A 21,278-nucleotide genomic window follows, 5' to 3' on the forward strand; every position below is an offset into this window, starting at 1 on the left:
CTTGATCTATATCTGTATATGTCCCATACCTACTGAGGGACACAAGCTAGTCATTTGAACAAGTCAGATAGGGTCTAGAAATAAAAAAATACCGATGATTATTGCGCCTCTCTGCAAGTGAAGACCCACCAACCTTATACAGAAGACAATGATGAGTATCATAGCTGTCACCAGTAATGAATCTGAGGGCAGAGTGACAGACAGAGTCAAGTGGCTTAATCCTTTTAAGAGTGGAAGCAGCAGCATGTCTATAAATTAAATCACCATAATCCAAAACAGATAAGAAACGGATAAGATCGTTTTAATGATACTTTTCCTACTAATCAAAGGAAAGATGGTTCTGTTTCTGTACAATAAGCCAATTTTCTGTCGCAGCTTGCTGGTAAGGTTGTCTATATGGTATCTAAATGTAGATTTCTCATCGAGCCAGATGCCAAGATATTTATACGCAGTGATTCTCTCAATGCTAGAACCACTCACAGTGGATATTTGCAAACCACTAAACTTAATATTTCTGGCTCTAGTAAAGAGCATGCACTTGTTACAACCACAGCCAGGGCCTCTCTCTCTCCTGTCTGGCAATAGGTCCCCATGCCCTTATATGGGCAGCTTCCTGTCTCGTCATCCCCACGCTGTCTACCTGGGTCAACCTACACACCTGAGACTCATCAGGTCATCACCGAGCCTGGATATGAGGCCTGCGTTCCTGCCACTCCCCGTCCGAGTGTTGCTTCAACTACCGTGGTACTAGGACTCTAACCTAATATGCTTCCTCTGTCTTTGTACTTGCCTGTTCTAACTTTGCTCTCTGTGTGTAGGATCACACCCCCCCAGACTACTCCCCACCCGTGGACGTCTCCAGCCTGGACACTACCTGGGGTAACATGGAGTGACCTTCCTCTCCCTTGTTGCACATTCCAGTAATTCAACCTTGTCAAGCCTGGTACCCATTAAATACCCTAAACCGCCTCATTCTCCTGTACCTTGTGTTCTGCTCTTGGGTTCAAACCTGGACGCCACCCTAACAGAACTTTGTTTTATTTACATTAAGCACCATTTTAGGATTAACAAGCACTTCCTAAAGAGCATTAAAGGAAGATTGCAATAGCCAGTTGTACAGAACCAGCAATACAGTACACAATAGTGTTGTCAGCATAAAGATGGGCTTGACAAGCATTGAAAGAAGACATTATAATTTATTTAAATAGTGAAGAGGATGGGACCCAAAATGTAACCTTGTGGCACACCTTTTAATTAAAAAAATTCTGGCTGGGCACTTCCAGACTTCACACATTGTCGCTCTCAAACAAATAGTTCTGAAACCAACCATGTGCGTTTCTATTCAACCCAATACTAGATCATATTTGTAAGAGCAAGGGGTGATCAACTGTATCAAATGCTTTAGATAGATATACAATAGGGCAGCACATTGTTTCTTTTTATCTAATGTAGATACTATATTATTTGTAACTAATGTAATAGCTGAAATGGTGATGTGGTTAGCTCTAAATCCAGATTAGGGATGCACCGAAATTTCGGCTACCGAAGGTTTTCGGCCGGAAATGGCAAAAAAATTGCCTTTCGGCTTTTGGCCGAAAGAGTTTTTTCACCGAAAATATAATACCGAAACAGAAACAACCTGTAACCTAACGCGTGTTGTTGTGATGATGTCGGGAGTCGCGCTGTTTCTATGTAAACTCTGCGCGCAACGTGTCCAATAAATGCGTCTTTAACATCCTTATTTACTATATGCCCGTTGCGGTTAATCACTGAGTGATCTAATATGCATATTCTTCAGAGCGAGGGGGGGGGGGGGGGGGGGGGTAGTGTTTCTCACATTGACGCTGTCTGTCGTTGATAATATAATCTTTCTCAAGCATACACGTCGCGCGTCTACTGTGCCGAGTCAAGAGAGCACATTCAACTGGGGACTAGAAAAGTGCACTCAGTAGAGCACAGATGTCCGCCGCGGCAGCCAGAGAAAAGATGGAATTAATGTGCTGTATGCATTCAGAAGTGCTGAATAAATGTTTTATGGACCCATAATAGTGATTATTTATTATTTAAGTTAAGTTTTGCCATAATCATATATTTTTCCATAATCATAATGTTCCACAACATTGGTAAAAAAAATTCTATTCTATGAATCATTTTCGGCCTTTCGGCATTCGGTTTTCGGCCAACTGTTTTCTATTTTCGGTATCGGTTTCGGCCAATAATTTCCCATTCGGTGCATCCCTAATCCAGATTGTTCTCAACTAAGTACTGAGTGACTTGAAAGAAAATATTTAAGTTGATTATGTACCAATGATTCCAGGACTTTTGCTAAACATGGTAATTTGGAGATTGGGCGTTAATTATTTAATTAATCTCTATCACCTCCTTTATGTAAAGGGATCACATCGGCTGTTTACCAAACATTAGGGAATCTGCCCGTTAAGATGGAAAGATTATGCGTTAATTGAGTGGACAGTTTTAGAAAACAAATAAATGTATCCAGTTGAACTCCTGGTATCAATGGCTTGCAATGCATCAAGTACATCATCAGGAGAGAAGGGATCAAAGATACACTGAGAAGCGTGCGTGTGTGTGTGTGTGTGTGTGTGTGTGTGTGTGTGTGTGTGTGTGTGTGTGTGTGTGTGTGTGTGTGTGTGTGTGTGTGTGTGTGTGTGTGTGTGTGTGTGTGTGTGTGTGTGTGTGTGTGTGTGTGTGTGTGTGTGTGTGTGTGTGTGTGTGTGTGTGTGTGTGTGTGCGCGCGCATGCGCACACCTGGATTTGAATCTGGGCCTGCCGCATGGAAGGCCAAACATCTACCAGTCAGCCAAAATGAACCCCCACCAGCCAAGGGAGACCATGGGCTTACTAGGCTTCAGACAAGGCTCATCTTTGAACATGATATGTGTTCCATTTACTTCAGCTAAAGCCTTCACTACAGCTTCAGAGTGAGTGTGGTACAATTTGAATATTATTTTGTGTGTGTGTATTCAGACTGATCAAACATTCCTGTACTGTAAAGCCTCTGATGACTGAGATGGAGGCTGGTATCTAGCGAGAGAGGGACAGAGGGAGGGAACAAGGAATGAAGAGACAGAGGGAAGGATGGAGGGATGAGGAGACAGAGGGAGGGAGCGAGGGATAAGGAGGCAGAGGGAGGGAGAGAGAGATGAGGAGACAAAGGGAAGGATGGAGGGATGAAGAGACAGGGGAAGGAAGGGAACTGGCAAGGTAGGTGGAGGAGGACGACGCCAATAGATGTCCCTGCTGCCTCTTTTTAATTGGCCACGGGGGAGAGGGGAGTACCTGCATGACAATGAGCAGGTCGAACACCAGGATGAAGGAAGCCAGGAAGGCGCGAGAGAGCTCATCGCTGGGGAGGAAGCCTCGGTTCAGGTTGTCCCAGCTGATCCAGTCTGTACTGATGACCAGGACCACCACCGATGTCAGGGTGATCAGAACAGTCCTGGAGAGGAGAGGAGAGGAAAGGTAAGGAGATAAGAGGAGAGGACAGGAGGGGGGAGAAAAGGAGAGGAGAGGAGAGGAGTGGAGAGGAGAGGAAAGGTAAGAAGACGAGGAGAAGAGGGGGTAAGGAGAGGCGAAGAGGCAAGGGGAGGGGGAAGGAGATGAGAGAAGAGCAGATGTAAGGAGAAGAGAGGGAGGAGAGGAGGAGAGGTCAGGAGTAAATGAGAGGTAAAGAGAGGAGGGGAGGGGGAGGAGAGAAGTGGGAAAGAGGAAAGGAGTGGAGAGAAAGAGGAGAGGTAAGGAGAGGAGAGGAGAGGAGAGGAGAGAAGAGAAGAGAAGAGAAGAGGAGGGGAAGAGAGGAGATGAAAGTGTAATCCCAACACACACATTGTTTTATCATGTAAGCCACAGTAAACATAAAACCATATATAAATCTGAATTGCCTACATGCCTTGATTGCTGTCATTTATCTCTATCCTTCACTGCCACTGGCAAAACAAAAGAAAAAATAATCTACTTTGTTTATCTGGCATTGCTGCAAAGCAAAGCTGCATTCATTCTGTTTATTGGCAAATCTCACAGCAGAGTGGCGAGAGAGCCACAGTGACAAAGGCTAACATGTGCATCCCCATGCGTGCTAGTCTCAACGTCTCCCGCTGGCTCCTGCGCTGTAGTGTGCATTGACACTCCTCCCCACAACGGCTGGCTGCATTGCAGATAGCACGGGCACTGAGTCGTAGCCCGTTTCAACTGTTAAAGACATACAGTTTGGTGGGGATTTTAATATTCCAAAGTGGACTCCCATCCCTCCACTTGCGAGGCGGCCGCTTGACGACACGCCCCGGGACCCCTTCGGCACATATTGTCAAGATATATCCCGCCACACGTTCATCAATCACATTACAGCCACTGTATTTCAGATGAAAGCTCATCAAATCCCCAAATTGATCACGACAGCCTGATTCGGCGCATCCATCAATAAGACAATGGGGGTTGTAGAAAAGCTAAAAACCCAGGAGTCGCTACTCCGCTTGAATTCTAATGAACAGCCAATCAATCCTGTGGACATGTACTAATGCACTGTGGCAAAAGTGTCTTTGAAATTTTGTGAAATGTCTACTTTTGGAGCCTCTCTCTGCACATCCCAAAATGATGCCAAACGTTACAGTTTCATCCGTGTTCTCTGTTTTGTGTCGCTATGAGCTCAGCAGTTCCTCCATGACCATAACATGATAATATTGAACCACGTTTTGTTTCATTTATTTATTTTAAAATCAAAAGCACTTAAACCACAGGCCGGTGGTGTAATACATCTAAATGGTATTATAAGTACTACTGGGCCGTGTTAGTAATGGGCTTATCAGTGCAGCGTTTTTACAGGGCTTATGACTTGAAGTAACAGGCAGGGCTATGGCCCGTGACCTTACTATGTCCATTGATTTCCCCCCGTTCCCCTAACCAAAGGTGCTGACACTGAGTTGGAGGAAGATTAACACAGCTATTGACTGTGTGTAACCCCATGACACACACACACACACACACACACACACACACACACACACACACACACACACACACACACACACACACACACACACACACAGTCAGTCAGTCCATTCCTCTTCTAATGATGAGCCACAGTGGGCAATTCAACGTACCAGAACAGAACAATCCTATTGTTTCCTTTTTTCCAGAACCTTCTAGCGGCTTTGCCCCAGTCTGGGTAATGTTGATCCTGGAGCATCATGTCAGTTACCTGGAGGACACAGAGAACAATACTGAAGCTGTCACTGGTTACCAACACACAGATAACAATACTGAAGCTGTCACTGGTTACCAACACACAGAGAACAATACTGAAGCTGTCACTGGTTACCAACACACAGATAACAATACTGAAGCTGTCACTGGTTACCAACACACAGATAACAATACTGAAGCTGTCACTGGTTACCAACACACAGGAGTTAACTAAGCAGAACATGTGATTATTTCTGCACTGCAGTCTTTTGCACCGGGCTATATAAATCCCTAAAATGTATATCTTTGACTTTGTATTCTTATTTTAAATGTTTGACTACCTAAATGTTTATTGTGAGATATCTGTGGTGCTGAATTTCCCTCGGGATCAATAAAGTACTTCTATTCTGGTCCACTCCAGCACACCTGACATTAAAGGCCCAATCAGTGATCCAAAGGTAAACAAATGGTTAGCCCCACTACCAGAAATAGAAAATCGTTTTTTTCCCTGTACTTGACTGACTCTGCCTTTTGATACAAGGACTAACACTAAACAACAGAGTGATTATGAGCTTTTTCAATTGTATTTGCTGAATTCTGTGGCTGCCAAAACGTTTGTATACACTGGTAATGTTTGTGAACATTGAATGTATGTGAATACACCACACCACATATGTAAAAGAAAAACGAAACAAAAACACTGATTGGGCCTTTAACACAATGGAAGCCAAACCCGAGATAAGTCGGGTTAACTCGCCAGCGGTTGGGCGCCAGACCCGAGATTTCTCGGGTTTTGGTCGTTATTTCTTTTATTCGATATTTCCCTTCATTGCCCATCCAGGGAGCCTGTGTTATCATTGGGAATGGGTCTGAGATCGCAAAAGTCCAATACCGCCGTCTGGTGTGTTGCGGCCTGTATTGCACATCCTTTGAAACTCTCTGTATTCGGGTGTGCGTTGATGAAATAGGTCCGGGCGGACTTTTCCTAGTCGGGCATGGCGAGCGCTTATGGAACGCATGGATTTATAAGAATCAAACACTCCCGATTCATGTTCTTTGGTGGATTATGTTATGGACACGATCGACATCAATACTTGGAATGGCGATCAGATAATTGGAATATTCTTTTTGGGTTACATCCTAGTCAAGGTAAGGGTTATATGGTATCAATCTTGCATTGTTCCAATAATTCCTTCATTGCGATCGGAGGGTATGTGTGTAATGTACTGTGTAACGTATTCCGTTGGTGACGATCAAAGCATAACCCCCCCCCCCCACCCTTTCATGCATTCATGATGAAACATAATACCGATAATATAGAGTTGATTTCGAAATAGTAGCGTATACAGGCAAGAAACTGCATGTTTTTTAGTGAAATGCACCTATTGCTGCATAGCGTATAGTTTTCTGGGATTAGACAGGATTACTCTAAAACTATACTCATATTCACACGGTATAAAACGGGAATGTATGGATGAAAAAATTCTTTCTTTTTCACAAATTGAACGATAGATACTTGATGTCAAATGGCCAATATTATTATATCCATAGCTATAATATATAATATAGTTTTAGCCCTGCAAACACTGCCACGTATTCGTATACTTTAAAGCGCTGGCCTTTCAATAGTAACAGTAAACAGCGCCCTCTGGCGCTGAATGAGTTAAGCAAGTTTATATAAATGTGCGTGGGAACAACAGAACTATCATACAACATGAAAACAGAAATGAGTCCTTGACAAGCATACAGACCTTTTGGTCTGTGTTTAATTTTTTTTGTCATTGCCTGTGTGGTAAGGCTGAGCCCGAACGTTCGAACGTTCGAACGTTCGTTCGTTAAGCTGACATTCGGACTTTAATTAATGGGTTCGAACGTTCGGTGAAAAAAAATAAAGCAGGCGCAACGACGGTGAGGCGATGTGAAGCGGCGCGTCCCCCGAGTGCCGAGTCGCTCAGCTCAACCAGTATGGTCTCTGCCGGGCTGTTGCTGGATACTCAACCAGAGCTCTAGTCTCAACCAATGCAATAGAACAATTTTGATTGAATGACAGGCGATTCTGCCAATTACGTCACACCGCTTGCACCCGCCTCTGCTGTTACCACCAATCGGCAAGCGTTTATTATTTTTTTTACTTCCGGCAATGCCGCCATTGATCTGCTTGAGAGAAGCATTAACGTAGCGTTAGCTCCCCGCCGAGGAAGTAAAAGTCGTAACAAGGTTTCCATAGGTGAACCTGCGGAAGGCTCATTAATGAATACCAGCCTTTTTCGGCCACGGAGTGCGAGCTTCATGGCGGGAGGTGGTTGCGTTGGAAACAACTCTGGCCGAGGCGGCAGGCGTGTTGGGAGCCCGGCGGGACCCCCGCGCCGGTGTCTCTCTGTCTCTCTGCCGTCCCCCGTTCCGAGGTAGACTGTGGAAGGAGCCGAGGCGCGCGCCTCTCTCCTTCCCGTCGACCAAGAGTGAATACCTGTTATTGAACGTGTAACACTAACTATATAACGTTAATGCCACAAAACGAAAAAAAATGATATAAAAAAAAAAAATGTAATAAAAAATTTTTTTTATTAAAAAAATTACAAAAAACGAACGTTCGAACGTTCGTTCGATAAACCCTGGCGAACGTTCGAACCCTAAAAACAGGGTTCGGGCTCAGCCTTACTGTGTGGTAGAAAAGCAAAGTGATGTAAGGAAGAAAAAATCACCTACGATGGATGTAATTTTCTTTTATAAAAAAAAAGTAAGGTAACACTTTATAATAACACTCAGTTATAATACCTTTATAAGGTATTTGTAGATAATGAACTAATCATGAACAAATCATTTATATACATTCGTAAATTATTATTAAATCATTTATAACTATATTTGTATAACATTTACAAATTCGTTCTACATTATTTATAACTCATTATCAACATTGTTTCATCATTAAATAATGTTGTTTAATGTGTAGTAACACATTTGTATATGCTTTGAAAAATGGATATGAAAAAACGACTATACTGTATCTCCATTTATTTGTTCATGTTCAACAAATGATTTGTTAAGACATTCATAAAACATCTATAAATCATTTGCAGATGCTATTGTGTGCCCTAATCTGAAGTGAAGCTTATTCATCATTAACAAATGTCTAATACAGTTAATTATTTGTTGACTTTTTCATCACCTGTTACAAATGTTGTAGACAGCTTTCGGATACACCCTTCTTTGTGACATCAAACAATGACAGAATTAGAACTATAGATAAATGCAATTTTATTAACATATAAAATACATGTGCATGACATATAGTATAACATGGGGGGGCACTAGGACCCAGGAGTACCCTGACCAGGGATTGAAGAGTATATAGAGAGGAAGTCTCACGCGAGTGAGACTTGACTTCACATGTGTTGCCGTCTGTTTGAATGGAAGCACGATATATATTAGCAGAACCAAGTTATTCGTGCTGCCCCACGCTTTTAATAAGGTATGAGCAGGTTAAACACCTTTTTTGTTGGTAAATCTATTCCATCATTTCCGACCTACAAACAACTCTTATATGTTGTGTAGACGTACTTTATGTGGTGGGCACTAACATTACATTTGTTCCTAATGTGTGCTCAGTGCTCAGTATATTGCGGAATGTGATGATGACACGACACACAAGAGTAATAATTATTTGTATTTTCAGGCTGTATCAGCGCCTATACAGCCTGAAAATACAAATAATTATTACCCTCGTGTTCATCACATACCGCAATATACTGAGCACACATTAGGAACAAACACATAATTCAAATGTAACGTAGGTCGGAAATGATGGAATAGATTTACCAACAAAAAAGGTGTTTAACCTGCTCATACCTTATTAAAAGCGTGGGGCAGCACGAATAACTTGGTTCTGCTAATGTATATCGTGCTTCCATTCAAACAGACGGCAACACACGTGAAGTCAAGTCTCACTCGCGTGAGACTTCCTCTCTATATACTCTTCAATCCCTTGCCAGGGTACTCCTGGGTCCTAGTGCCCCCTGTTATACTATATGTCATGCACATGTATTTTATATGTTAATAAAATTGCATTTATCTATAGTCCAAATTCTGTCACTGTTTGATGTCACAAAGAAGGGTGTATCCGAAAGCTGTCTACAACATTTGTAACAGGTGATAAAAAAGTCAACAAAGTCAACAAATAATTAACTGTATTAGACATTTGTTAATGATGAATAGGCTTCACTTCAGATTAGGGCACACAATAGCATGATGCAAATGATTTATATATGTTTTATGAATGTCTTAACAAATCATTGGTGAACATGAACAAATAAATGGAGATACAGTATAGTCGTTAGCATCTACAAATGTGTTACTACACATTAAACAACATTATGTAATGATGAACAAATCAAGTACAAACAATGTTGACAATGAGTTATAAATAATGTAGAACTAATTTGTAAATGTTATATAAATATAGTTATAAATGATTTGATAATAATTTTACGAATGTATATAAATGATTTGTTCATGGTTAGTTCATTATCTACAAATACCTTATAAAGGTATTATAACTGAGTGGTATTATAAAGTGTTACCAAAAGTAATTATTGGTACAAAAAACAAGGGGGATAGCTAAATCAATCGTTGATACCCTCGATCGTCTCAGTCCTGTGTGACACGGTCGATCATTAAAAGTAATCGGGTGGAGTAGATCTTCCCTGATGACATTGGGTTCTATCTGAGGGGCTTTTAATGCACGGCTGTATACAAATGGAGCCATTTCCTTGCCAGGACACGTTGCAGACGCAAGGGGGTGATTTGTCCATAAGGCCTAACAAAAATAATGGTTGGTTTCAGGTTGCCGACCGACCCTGCCGATTTAGGTGCGACCCAATATATTTTATGAGTTTTAAAAAAAAATTATATATTAAAAAAAAAAAAAATCTGTTTTTTTTTTTTTTTTTTTTTTCTTTTTTAAGAATAAAGTTTCATAGAAATCTTAGTCAAACATTTAGTATTATGGATATTAAACATGCTGGCAGAGTACATGCATCCATGTTGTTGTGAACATTTTAACCCTTTCACTGCCACACGACAGCCGGTTAACCCTTCCGCGGAGCTAATGATGCTAATGATGGAGCATCGCCGTCGGTTGTGTGATAGTAAAGGGCTAACCTTCTGTCGTGTGGCAGTGAAAGGGTTAATTAAATAAAGAAATTCCCTATCCATAGTCGCCGTGGGAAAGAATAAAAAAAAATAAAAATAAAAAAAAATTCCCTACCTACCCATGGCCAAACTGACAACCAACCTGAAACCAACTATTATTTTTGTTAGGCCTAAAGCACCTCGATCGGCACAGATACGGTGGCATTGGATCGGGAGAGACAGGATTTGGATCAGAGAATCTGTGAAATTGACGTGGGCATCGTTGCAAAAACAGACATGTCCTGTCTGCTCATCTGGGCTTGATGACACGTTCCAACAAACCTCTGTCTCCGTGGAGGAGAAACAGAGGTCGTCTTCCAAGTGCCTCGCTGAATTAATCAAATGTAAAAAAATATATAAAAAATAAAACTTGTGCGTAATGTCTGGATTCTTGCCCTGCCTACGTCTCTCTCTCTCTCTCTCTCTCTCTCTCTCTCTCTCTCTCTCTCTCTCTCTCTGTCTCCCAGATTCACCTTCTCGCTCTCCACTTTTTCCGTCTCTCTTCACTTCTCTCTTTCTATTTTCCCCCTCACCTCACCCCTCTTCTCCGTCCTTCCCTCCCTCCTTCAGCAGCGTGTTCGTGGAATACTAATGCGGACGGTGAGGGAGCTTGTCAAGTTGTCTCCGTTGCCTGCCTGCTGGTGTCAAAGCCAAACCCTCACCTCTCTCTCTCTCTCTCTCTCTCTCTCTCTCTCCCTCTCTCTCTCTCTCTCTCTCACCATAGCATTCCACTTCCCCTAGAGCATTCCTCCTCTCTTTATGTTGACAAATGAATGAGGATGGGCAGAATAGCAGGAGTTTCTCCTCTATGCTACTCCGCCCCCCACTGCACATCCTTGGTTCATTTGACCCCCCCACAACACACACACACACACACACACACACACATTCACACACACACACCACACACACACACACACACACACACACACACACACACACACACACACACACACACACACACACACACACACTCACACACACACACACTCACACACACACACCGCACACACACACACACACACACACACACACTACTAGTGTATCAGTCACGCCAGTGACTTGTCAGTCACGTCAGTGCTACTGGTATCATCCCTTACAAAATAAAGTGTCATGGTAGTTTGATGGTTGATGTATTTTAGCAGCCATTGTATAAAGAATTTACCATGATAAAGAATGAATGAATCGCCATGGTACCACTTTTGTACCATGTGTTTGGTGCTTGCTCCGTGCTTACAATGAATACCAGCCAGTCTTCTTCTACAGTCTTATACTATGTCCAGCCTCTCTGGGGTGGAGAGCGCCCTCTCCTGACCTGGAAGTATCATAACACCATGGTATAATCCAATTTAAACCTTTATACTGATGGTACATGTTTTGGTCACTACCATAATGGAAGTGAAATTCTAAAAAATACCATGACACTCCTTTGTAAGGGTTTCTTGAAGGATGAGGCCGGGATGACACATGTCCTTACCTTCATCTGGGGGCAAATGTATCTATCTATATCTATTTGGAGGAATCTGAAATATCCATTTGTGAGTCCTTTGATGTAAAACGCAACCTTTCGTCTGAAAAAGGACACTTGGATTATTTCAAAGACGTTCAATGTCCATTTCGAGAGCCGCGTGCCAAAGCTGCTCACTTGGCAGGCAATCATGAAGATATATACCGAACGTCACGGCTGTGATCTCACCATCCAAGCGGTGACAAAGTCTCCCATCCACGTCCCCACCGCGGCAATCTTCATGAAACTCTCGTTCCTGATGCCCATGTACTCTGTTACCATATATGGCCTGTAGGAGAACAACCAGAGAGAGAGAGAGAGAGAGAGAGAGAGAGAGAGAGAGAGAGAGAGAGAGAGGAGAGGAGAGGAGAGGGGGGAGAGGGAGAGGAGAGAGAGAGAGAGAGAGAGAGAGAGAGAGAGAGAGAGAGAGAGAGAGAGAGAGAGAGAGAGAGAGAGAGGGAGAGGGAGAGGAGAGGGAGAGGGAGAGGGAGAGAGAGAGGGAGAGGGAGAGGGGAGAGAGAGAGAGAGAGAGAGAGGAGAGAGAGAGAGAGAGAGAGAGAGAGAGAGAGAGAGAGAGAGAGAGAGAGAGAGAGAGAGAGAGAGAGAGAGAGAGAGAGGAGAGGGAGAGGGAGAGAGAGAGGGAGAGGGAGAGAGAGGGAGAGGGAGAGTCAATGGAGGGAGAAAGAGAAAACGGTCACCGCTGTTAAGTGTCATGATGCTAGCTGTCAGAGTCAATCAATATCAACCTGCTCCTGTGCTCCCTGCAGCCAGGTGGCTCTACCTCCACGAGGCCTGCAGGAGCATTTATGCTGCGACATCGCTCTCATTTGGTCTCTCTCTTCCTAAATGTTCACCGAATTATCCACGTTTGTTTGGAAAATTGTCACAGCGTCTGGTTTAATTTAAATCAGCACTACCAAAAACAATGAGATGTCGCCCCTTTAGTGAGGCACACACACACACACCTACACACACACACACACACACACTACACACACACACACACCTACACACACACGCCCGCCCACACACACACACACACACACACCTACACCAACACATACACACCTACACACACACGCCCGCACACACACACACACACACACACACACACACACACACACACACACACACACACACACACACACACACACACACACACACACACACACACACACACACACACACACACACACACAATGCCTCCTGCATGCAGTAGCGTTAGATGGACGGTGACACGCTTCCTTCTGAGTCCTAGTTAGGCATCTGGGTCTCCTCGGAATAGGTGGAGATGAGAGGCCTTTTGTTCAGGGCCCCCCCCCCCCCCCCCACATCACTCGATTCCCTCCAGGTAATAGCACAGGGAGGGAGAGAGAGAGAGAGAGAGAGAGAGAGAGAGAGAGAGAGAGAGAGAGAGAGAGAGAGAGAAAGTGGGTCAGACGCCTCCTATATGGGACTATAGCAGCTGGGAGAAAGGGAGGAGAAAGGGTGAGAAGGGCGTGTTTGATCTCCTGGCAGCCAACATCTTAGAAGCTCTGAGTGGTGCAGGTGGGTTGTCCCCCCCCACACACACACACACACACACACACACACAGGTCACACTCATGACTATAATAGATGGCGATGGATAGGGCTCTGGCTGTGCTTTCACGGGGGGGGGGGGGGGGGGGGGTCAATGGCTCCATTCTTCTTTGTTTTCCTCTGTCATTTTTCTGGCCACCACACAATGCCAATACAAACATTTTCTACGAGGAAAGAGGGGTCTGGGAAATACCTCCCCAACCATAAACATTTGACAGTTGGGCGGCTGGGTGGCGCAGCGGACATGCGCTCGTCACCAACGCAAGAGACACCGGGTTCAATCCGGCTGTTGGCGTCGCCTCCGGCTTGGGCCGGCCGTCATACTGGCTCAGTTGGCAGAGTCAGCGGGTGGAAGTCGATGGGTGGTAATCTGGACGTTGTGGACAGCGACTCCTACAGGTCGGTTTGGGGACGCCTGCACAGCAGAGACAGGAAGTAGCGGGGTAGTGTGAGCCTCCCACACGTTACAACTTGCCAATGAGAGTCCGCGCTGGCAGGTGAAAAGATGTGACAGGTCGTGTACCGGAGGGGACACGTGATGCAAGGCTTCTATCCTCCCTACAACCGACCTGTGGGGGATATGCGAGCAACGTTCAAGACAGGGGAGGGGAGAATTGGAAACAGAAAATTGGGATGGGAGAAAAAAAATTTAAATAAGGAGAAAAAGTGGATAAAAAAAACGTTGACAGTTAATTTTCCATATTTCACCTTTAAATTCCCGTGTTTTTACTACATCCCTTCACAGTATGCTTTCGGGAGTCGAGTGCAGTCGGAGGGTAAGCGACGAGACGGAACAGTCCACTGAAAAACCAGTGGGGGATAATCTCATTATCCCATTAGCAAATTTAGGCAGCCGTTAATAGGTGCTCATCTTTAATTTACTCTAATAGGGAGGTGTAGTCTGACGTCACTGGTTGTTCAACCTGTATAGGGATTCATCATTGGGAAAATGGATTATCGGCTATTGTAACAATTCTGCCGCATGGAAATTGAAAAGCTTCCAATTTTGCACAAAATGAGTTCCCTTCTACCACTATTATTGTTTAAGCATTTTTGGTTGAAATAAAGGTAGTTGTAACTGAGGGGTACAATTCCCTGACTGTATTACTAGATATGATACTTACTACCACTACCTTTGTACTTTATATTCGGCCACCCAGTACTCGGCATAATATATTAAGAAAAACACTTCACGTAGATGAAACGGATCCAACACAAATGTACGAAGTCGAAGTATGTATTTATTCCTACACAGCAATGGTGTGTAGAGCAAGCACTTAATCACTTAATTACATTTATGAATTGAAATAGTATGCACTTTTATGGCAAAGAGTATTCGTCGGTATATCAATAGAGAATGTCCAATCTCTGATGGCGCAGGCGGTAAATATACGACCTGGAATAGTTAAGGAATAACAGCAATGATACTTTAATGATTATAAGACTGGATACACTAAGGGGGGTAATCCGGTCGCTTGTAAGACAACAGGAGTAGGAGGGGGGGGGGGGTAGAGTCTGGCTGCCTCGTCCGGCCAAGGGTATCCTGGGTGAACCCACAGTTGTGCAGCTCGGTGCGCCAGCGATCCTTGGACCACAGATGAAAGCAGGTGGACTCTCTGTGAGCCGGCTCTCTCCGGTCCACGGGGGAGAGACGTGAAGCGACCTCGTCTTGCAGAGCGTCTCCTCACCTTGCGTCCTCTCCAGGGGGGGGGGTTCCAACACATGGCAGTGTCGGGGGTCTTTATCCATGGAATAATCACTGTACACAAAGCATAATCCGTGCCTGGGATGCAGTCTCACATGGGGTCGACCATCCTGGATAAGCAGCCAGTTCTCTGCCCGAAACGATGGGGTACTGACTACGGTAGTATTCTCACCGCACGAAGCACTATATATTAATAGACTATTATTAGCTTAATAGACTACGTCCAACTCGACGATATAGTGCCAAATATGACTATTCAAATATTAATATACACGATGTCTCAATACCGATGGTAGGCCGAACTTGGCCTTACTCCCACACGTGGCGTCGCGGGGAGGCTTTACGTCTGTCACTCTATTGGAGGGTAAGAAACTGGACTGAAAAGGAAGTCCTACTTTAGTAGCGCAGTATATATACGCACTATGAACAAATAGTACCGTTAGTGGTGCGGTAGCCAGATTCCTACGCGGAACTAGGACTTGTTCGTACATGTTGAGCGGTACGTTTGAACTGGGTCTGGGGGGTATGGCAGCCTGGCACCAAGGTCTCGACCAATAGTAGAATGGAGACTATTATGGGATGTTCAGTAGGCTAGAATGGATATTCAATGCATATTGTACAAGGAATATACAAGGGATATCAAGGAATATTAGAGAATATACAAATACAATTAAATATATATATATAAATAAATATATATATTCGGTTTAATCTGGCCCTTCACAACAGCCACCCCCTGATTGGTCCCAGACCTAATCAGTTAAGCAGAGACAGATTAATCGCGTTGTCTATTTACACATAAGGGTTTGCTGTAGGGGTCAGTCAACTTCACAAAGTCATAGGGTTATAGGGTCATGGTCATCATCGATTGTGTCTGGGAGTCGGGGCAGTTCTATGAGCCTCGCCACGGGACGGGTGTAAGTGCGACCCTGGACAAGCACTTCAGCTGCTCGGACCTTGCCGTCGGCACCGGTGATCACTTTGCTTACGCGGCCGGCCGGCCACATAGCTCTGGGCAGTGATTGATCAATAATCATGACGACTGTTCCTTCTGTCAAATTGTCTCTCTCCTTTACCCACTTCTGGCGGGTCTGTAGAGACGGTAGGTAGTGCAGTAGGAAACTGCTCCAAAACTTGTCGGCTAATACTTGGCTGTACCTCCACATTCGTCGGCCGTTCGCTTCTTCAGGCCGGTACATTGTCTGGGGTAACGCGGGATCTAGCCGCCCCATCAGGAGTGTGTTGGGGGTAACTGGGTCGATATCCGCCACATCGCTGGAGACGTAGCTGAGGGGCTTAGAGTTCAATACTCCCTCAATCTCCGTGAGGACTGTCATTAGGACTTCTTCCGCCACAGTCTGGGCCCCAAGTACTGCGTACAGGGCTGTCTTTATGGAACGCACTTCCCGTTCCCAAGTACCACCGAAGTGGGGTGCGTTTGGGGGGTTGAATTGGAAGTCAATCTGTGCTGGAGCGAGGTGGGTCTTAAGTTCTGGGCCCATAGCTTGGAAGCTCTCTCTCAGCTCTCTTTCGCCGCCTTTGAAGTTTGTCCTTTGTTGTGCACTCTCTATGGTAGTGCAATCATCTATGTTGGGGTCTGCGGAGATAACAGTGCTCAATCCACAGAACACAGGCTTCTTATTCTCAGCCTCCTCCTGACTGGCTTCCCTCGGGATAGGCGTGGGCCACTCTCCTTCCGGGAGCTTTAGGAATGCTGGGCCGTCACTGTAGACATTGCGACGGGTGAGGTCGTCTAGGGGCATTCCCCGGGTGATGACGTCAGCTGGGTTCTGTTTTGTATCAACGTAGCGCCACTCTGTTTCTCCGGTTAACTCTTCGGTTAAGTCTTGAATCTCGGTGACTCTGACTCCCACGAAGACTTTGTACTTGCATGAGTCCGATTTGATCCAGGCGAGTACTGTCGTGGAATCTGACCACAGGATTGTTCTAGACACCGGTATGGTGAGCTCACGTTGGATGAGCGTGGCTAGGTGCGCTCCGGCTAGGGCTGCGCAGAGCTCTAGGCGTGGGATAGATTGTTGCTTGCGTGGGGCTATTCTCGAGCGGGCGAGGACAAATGCTGTGTAGATCTCTCCCCCCTTTTCTTGGGCCCGCAAGTAGGCTACTGATCCGTATGCGACCTCTGAGGCGTCACTGAAGACGTGTAAGTCCATTTTACATGTCTCTGGCCTCACCGTGGGTGGGAAGTAGCTTCGGCGCATATTAACGCCTGGGAGTGAGTGGAGCTCCATCTCCCACTCTCTCCAGGTGGATGCAAGGTGTGCGGGAATGGGGTCGTCCCAGCCCTGGTCCTTGTCCCACAATGCTCGTGCAATCATTTTTGCCCTGGTGGTGTACGGTAGAATACATCCTAGCGGGTCATATTGTCGGGCGAGTGTTGTGTACACACTCCGTCTGGTGGTCGGCGCCGCCGCCGGCCTTCCCTGCTCCGTAGTCAGGGGCTTGTGTCTGTAGTGAAGCGAATCTGTTTTGAATCGCCACACCAATCCCAGGGTCATCTCCTGGGCTTCTCCCGGGATTGTAGCCATCCAGGTCTCGCTGCTGGCTGCCTTGTCCTCGGAGGAGAGGCTGCGCAGTACTTGCGGATCGCTGCTGGCCCACTGCCTGAGATCAAAGCCGCCTTTGATCAATGAGGCGCGGAGTTTAATCAGGAGAGCCTCGGCTTCTTCCTGGGTTGAAAGGCTTTGTAGACAGTTGTCTACGTAGAAGCTGTTCTTTACGCTGTGTCGGACCTCTTCGTCCGCTGCTGGGTCCTCTGCTACATGTTTCTGTAGTGCAAATGTAGCACAGCAGGGGCTGCACGTCGTTCCGAAGGGGAGGACTTCCCATTGGTAGATGGCTGGGTGCTCATCTCCTGGCTTCTCTCTCCATAGGAACCGTAACAGGGGCTTGTCCTCCTCTACTACTCTCACCTGCAGGAACATTCCTTTAATGTCCCCGCTGATGGCCACCTTTTCCTGGCGGAAGCGGAGTAGAACGCCGAGTAGGGAGGGGCCGAGTGTGGGACCGGGCAGTAACTCTTTATTCAGATTTTGGGATCCGATCTGGTAGCTGCAGTTAAATACTATGCGGTCTTTACCGTTGTGATGGACCTTGTGGTGAGGCACGTACCACGATTCAGTGGTCTGGTCAGCCTCTTTAATGTCCATCTTTGTGACGTGTCCCGCTGTGATGAGCTTCTCAATCTCGGCGCGGTATACACTCTCTTGGGCGGGGTTCTTGGCTAAGCGCCGCTCCGTGTTCAGCAGGTACCGTTCTGTGGCGTCTGTCTTGGCGTGGAAAGTAGGCATTCCTTCTCGCCGCAGGAGTGGCGTGGCGTATCTCAACACGCCGTTGACCGGGACTCTCTTGGTCCCTGTCTCGAGGAGGTGAATGGCGTAAATGTCATCTTTAGAGCGAATGTCTTTCTTTCCGTTCTTAAAGGGCATTTGTTCCAAGGTCCATAGCCGCTCTACGTGTTGCAGGAGTGCGGTTTCTCCCTCTGTGACTCGGGAGTGGAGACATCTAGTGGCTGTACTTCGGTTGAGAGATTTGGCGAGCGGGCCTTGGAGAGTCCAGGACAGCCTCGGGGTCCGGTATGAACCCGGTCTATCGGGACAATGAGGTCTGCATGGTCGGAGCCTATCAACAGGGTCGGCATAGCATTGTCTATGAGCGGGATCGGTAACTTGCGCAGATGTGCATATTTCTCCATCAGCTTGGCGACGGGGTATGTGTACCGCGACAGTCCTATTTCTTGGCTGGTGAAAGCGTCTGTAATCTGGTACCGTCGCTCAGGCTGGCCGCTTGCTGCGATAGAGAATGAGACATTCTCGCCCTTTATCGTCTTCAAATCTCGTCTTATTGTCCGAATTGTCATTTGGGTTTCGCTTCCCCGCAGCCCTAGCTGGGCCGCAGCGGAGGCGAGCAGCAGGGTCTTCTCTGACCCGTCATCGAGGACGGCGTAAGTGTCCAGGACTTTATTCTGGTAGCTTAGTGTCACACGCACTACTTTTAGGAGTACTCGGGCTCCACTGCTGCTGGCGGGATCGATGTACATGACGCTCGCTTTGCTGCTGGATGGTGCGGGTGAAGGGCGCCGTCTGTTACTGTCGTGAAGTATGTCCAGATGGGCTCCATCGCACTTGGTGCACCTTTTCTTTAAGCGGCATTCGGCTGCCATGTGTGAGCGCGCACAGCGAAAACAGCGCTTGTTGGACTTTATCCATTGACTTGCTTCCTCCGCGTTCAGCTTGGGGAAGGAGTCACATTGCGCTAGCCAGTGTTCTTTCTCACAGTAGGGGCACACTATCTTCCACTTCTCCGTTCTGGAGGGGGTACTGTGGCTCCTGCTGCTCGGTACTGACTCCGATTGGTGCATCACAGTCACCGATCTTCTTCCATCATTTAGTCGTCTGGTTCCTTCTCTGGAGCCAGGGGTGCTCCGTCCGAATGTATCTAGCCGTAGGCTGCTGACTTCTCTCGCCAGGAAGTCTGCTAGATCGAGGAGGTTCGGTTCGGGGCCATTCGGGTCTCGGTGGTCTCTCTGCCGCCTAAAACGCTCCTGTCGAGCGGGCGGCAGCTTCTCCAAGATCCTTTCCACATTTGAGTTGGCGTAAAGTTCATGCCTCCCCTTCTCTCTCTGCGCTCCCAACATCCCTACCAGGGACTGCACTCTGATGGACAGGTCGTCCAGTGCTCGATTGTCTATTGCTGGGGGTAAGCGGTCGATGTGTCGGATCTCCTGGATCACGTAATCCCATATGCGCCCATACCTCTGGTCCAATGCTACCAGCGCTGCTGTGTATGGGGTGGTGGAAGTCGCGTAGGCGAGCGCTATATTATGTGCGCGGGGTACCTTTAAGTGCTTCAGTAGGATGGCGTATTTATGGCGTTCATCCAATACATCCACCAACATGGTCTCCAGACACATGCGGAGTTCTGTATACTGGGCCCGGTTCTCTTGGGTGAAGTCGGGTACCATAGGCGTGCCAATGTATGACGCTGACTGTGGATACATCGGCGAGCGTTGGGGGAGAGGCCTCCTAGGCGAGTCTCCTCCCGCTCCTTGGTATGGGCTGGTACCGGCAGTGTACCATGGCCCGCTTGTCCAGGTGCTGTTCCTCGGTGCGGGTCGTGCGTCGTGCTCACCCGGGTATAGAGTCGGGGGTCTGTAGCGCAGCTCCGCGGGAGTATAGCCTGGGCTGTACCGGACCTCCTGGTCCGGTAGAGTACTGTGCTGACGTTGGGCGTGGTTCTCCTCCTCTTCCTCTTCGTCTTCAGTTAGGTCATCCAGTGCTTGTAGTCTCTGGTTTAGCCTCTCCACAGGATATGCTGCTCCTTCCCGGTTGCTAGGTCTCGCTTGGACCGGTGGGGGGAGGTGGTCTGTGGGGGGTATAGACCTCGTCTGTTGGTCAAGTTCAGGGTTGTTTACTCGGCTAGGGGATGCCGCCCTGGAGGTGTGTCTAGACGAGTTCCTGGAGCCTCTGGCGGAGGGAGAGGGTGTTGTCCGTCTGATCAGCTGTTCTATTAGTTGCGCTTGCTGTCTGTCGCGCTCTGCGTCCCGTAGAGCACCAGCAGCTGCTCGCTGGCTGTCTGCTCGGTCTCGGGCCACATTCTCTTCCCTCTGAATGCGTCTTATTTCTAGACGTATATGCTCTTCTTCGCTCCGCTGCTGGATCTGCAGCCGGTCGCGTTCAGCAGCGGCGTTCAGGCTGATGAGGAAGGCCTGCTGTAGGGTCCTCTCTGCCTCGCTGGGAGAAGGCGGTTGTATAGGGGAGCCTTCCCTCGGGGTACTCCTTGCGGAGCCTTGGAGCTCTATCTCCACGGTGCTCTCCCCGTCTTCTTCCGTGCCGAGTTCTCTCTCGGTAGCGTTGTATTCCTCCCGGGACTCATCGGGGACTACTTCTTCAGTACTGGCGGGGTGTGAAGTCATGTCTGGTTCCCACTGGTCCCCACCGTGAACTTGGTCAGTTACATTAGAACCCGTAGGGGCCTCTATGGTCGGGGTAGTCTGGGCGTTGGGGTTAGACATACTTTTACTTTCTAGTTTTACCGCGTTTACTGTTAGTAGAAGACTAGGTTGTTGACTGACAG

At 46.8% G+C, this 21,278-nt stretch overlaps 1 protein-coding gene across 1 annotated transcript in view; it reads right to left on the reverse strand.

The window, feature by feature from the left end:
* Positions 1–21,278, reverse strand: part of tmem117 (transmembrane protein 117) — a 117,628-nt gene that overhangs the window by 5,169 nt on the left and 91,181 nt on the right. The window contains exons 4-7 of the mRNA XM_084335274.1: positions 12,086–12,185; positions 5,118–5,215; positions 3,301–3,460; positions 3,000–3,045 (exon numbers count right to left, since the gene is read on the reverse strand). Of these exons, the coding sequence (XP_084191400.1) occupies positions 3,000–3,045; positions 3,301–3,460; positions 5,118–5,215; positions 12,086–12,185 (404 nt within the window). The remainder of the gene's footprint in view (positions 1–2,999; positions 3,046–3,300; positions 3,461–5,117; positions 5,216–12,085; positions 12,186–21,278) is intronic.

The sequence above is a fragment of the Notolepis coatsorum genome (genome assembly GCF_963971535.1).
Source record: "Notolepis coatsorum genome assembly, chromosome: 18".
Classification (NCBI taxonomy): Eukaryota; Metazoa; Chordata; class Actinopteri; order Aulopiformes; family Paralepididae; genus Notolepis; species Notolepis coatsorum.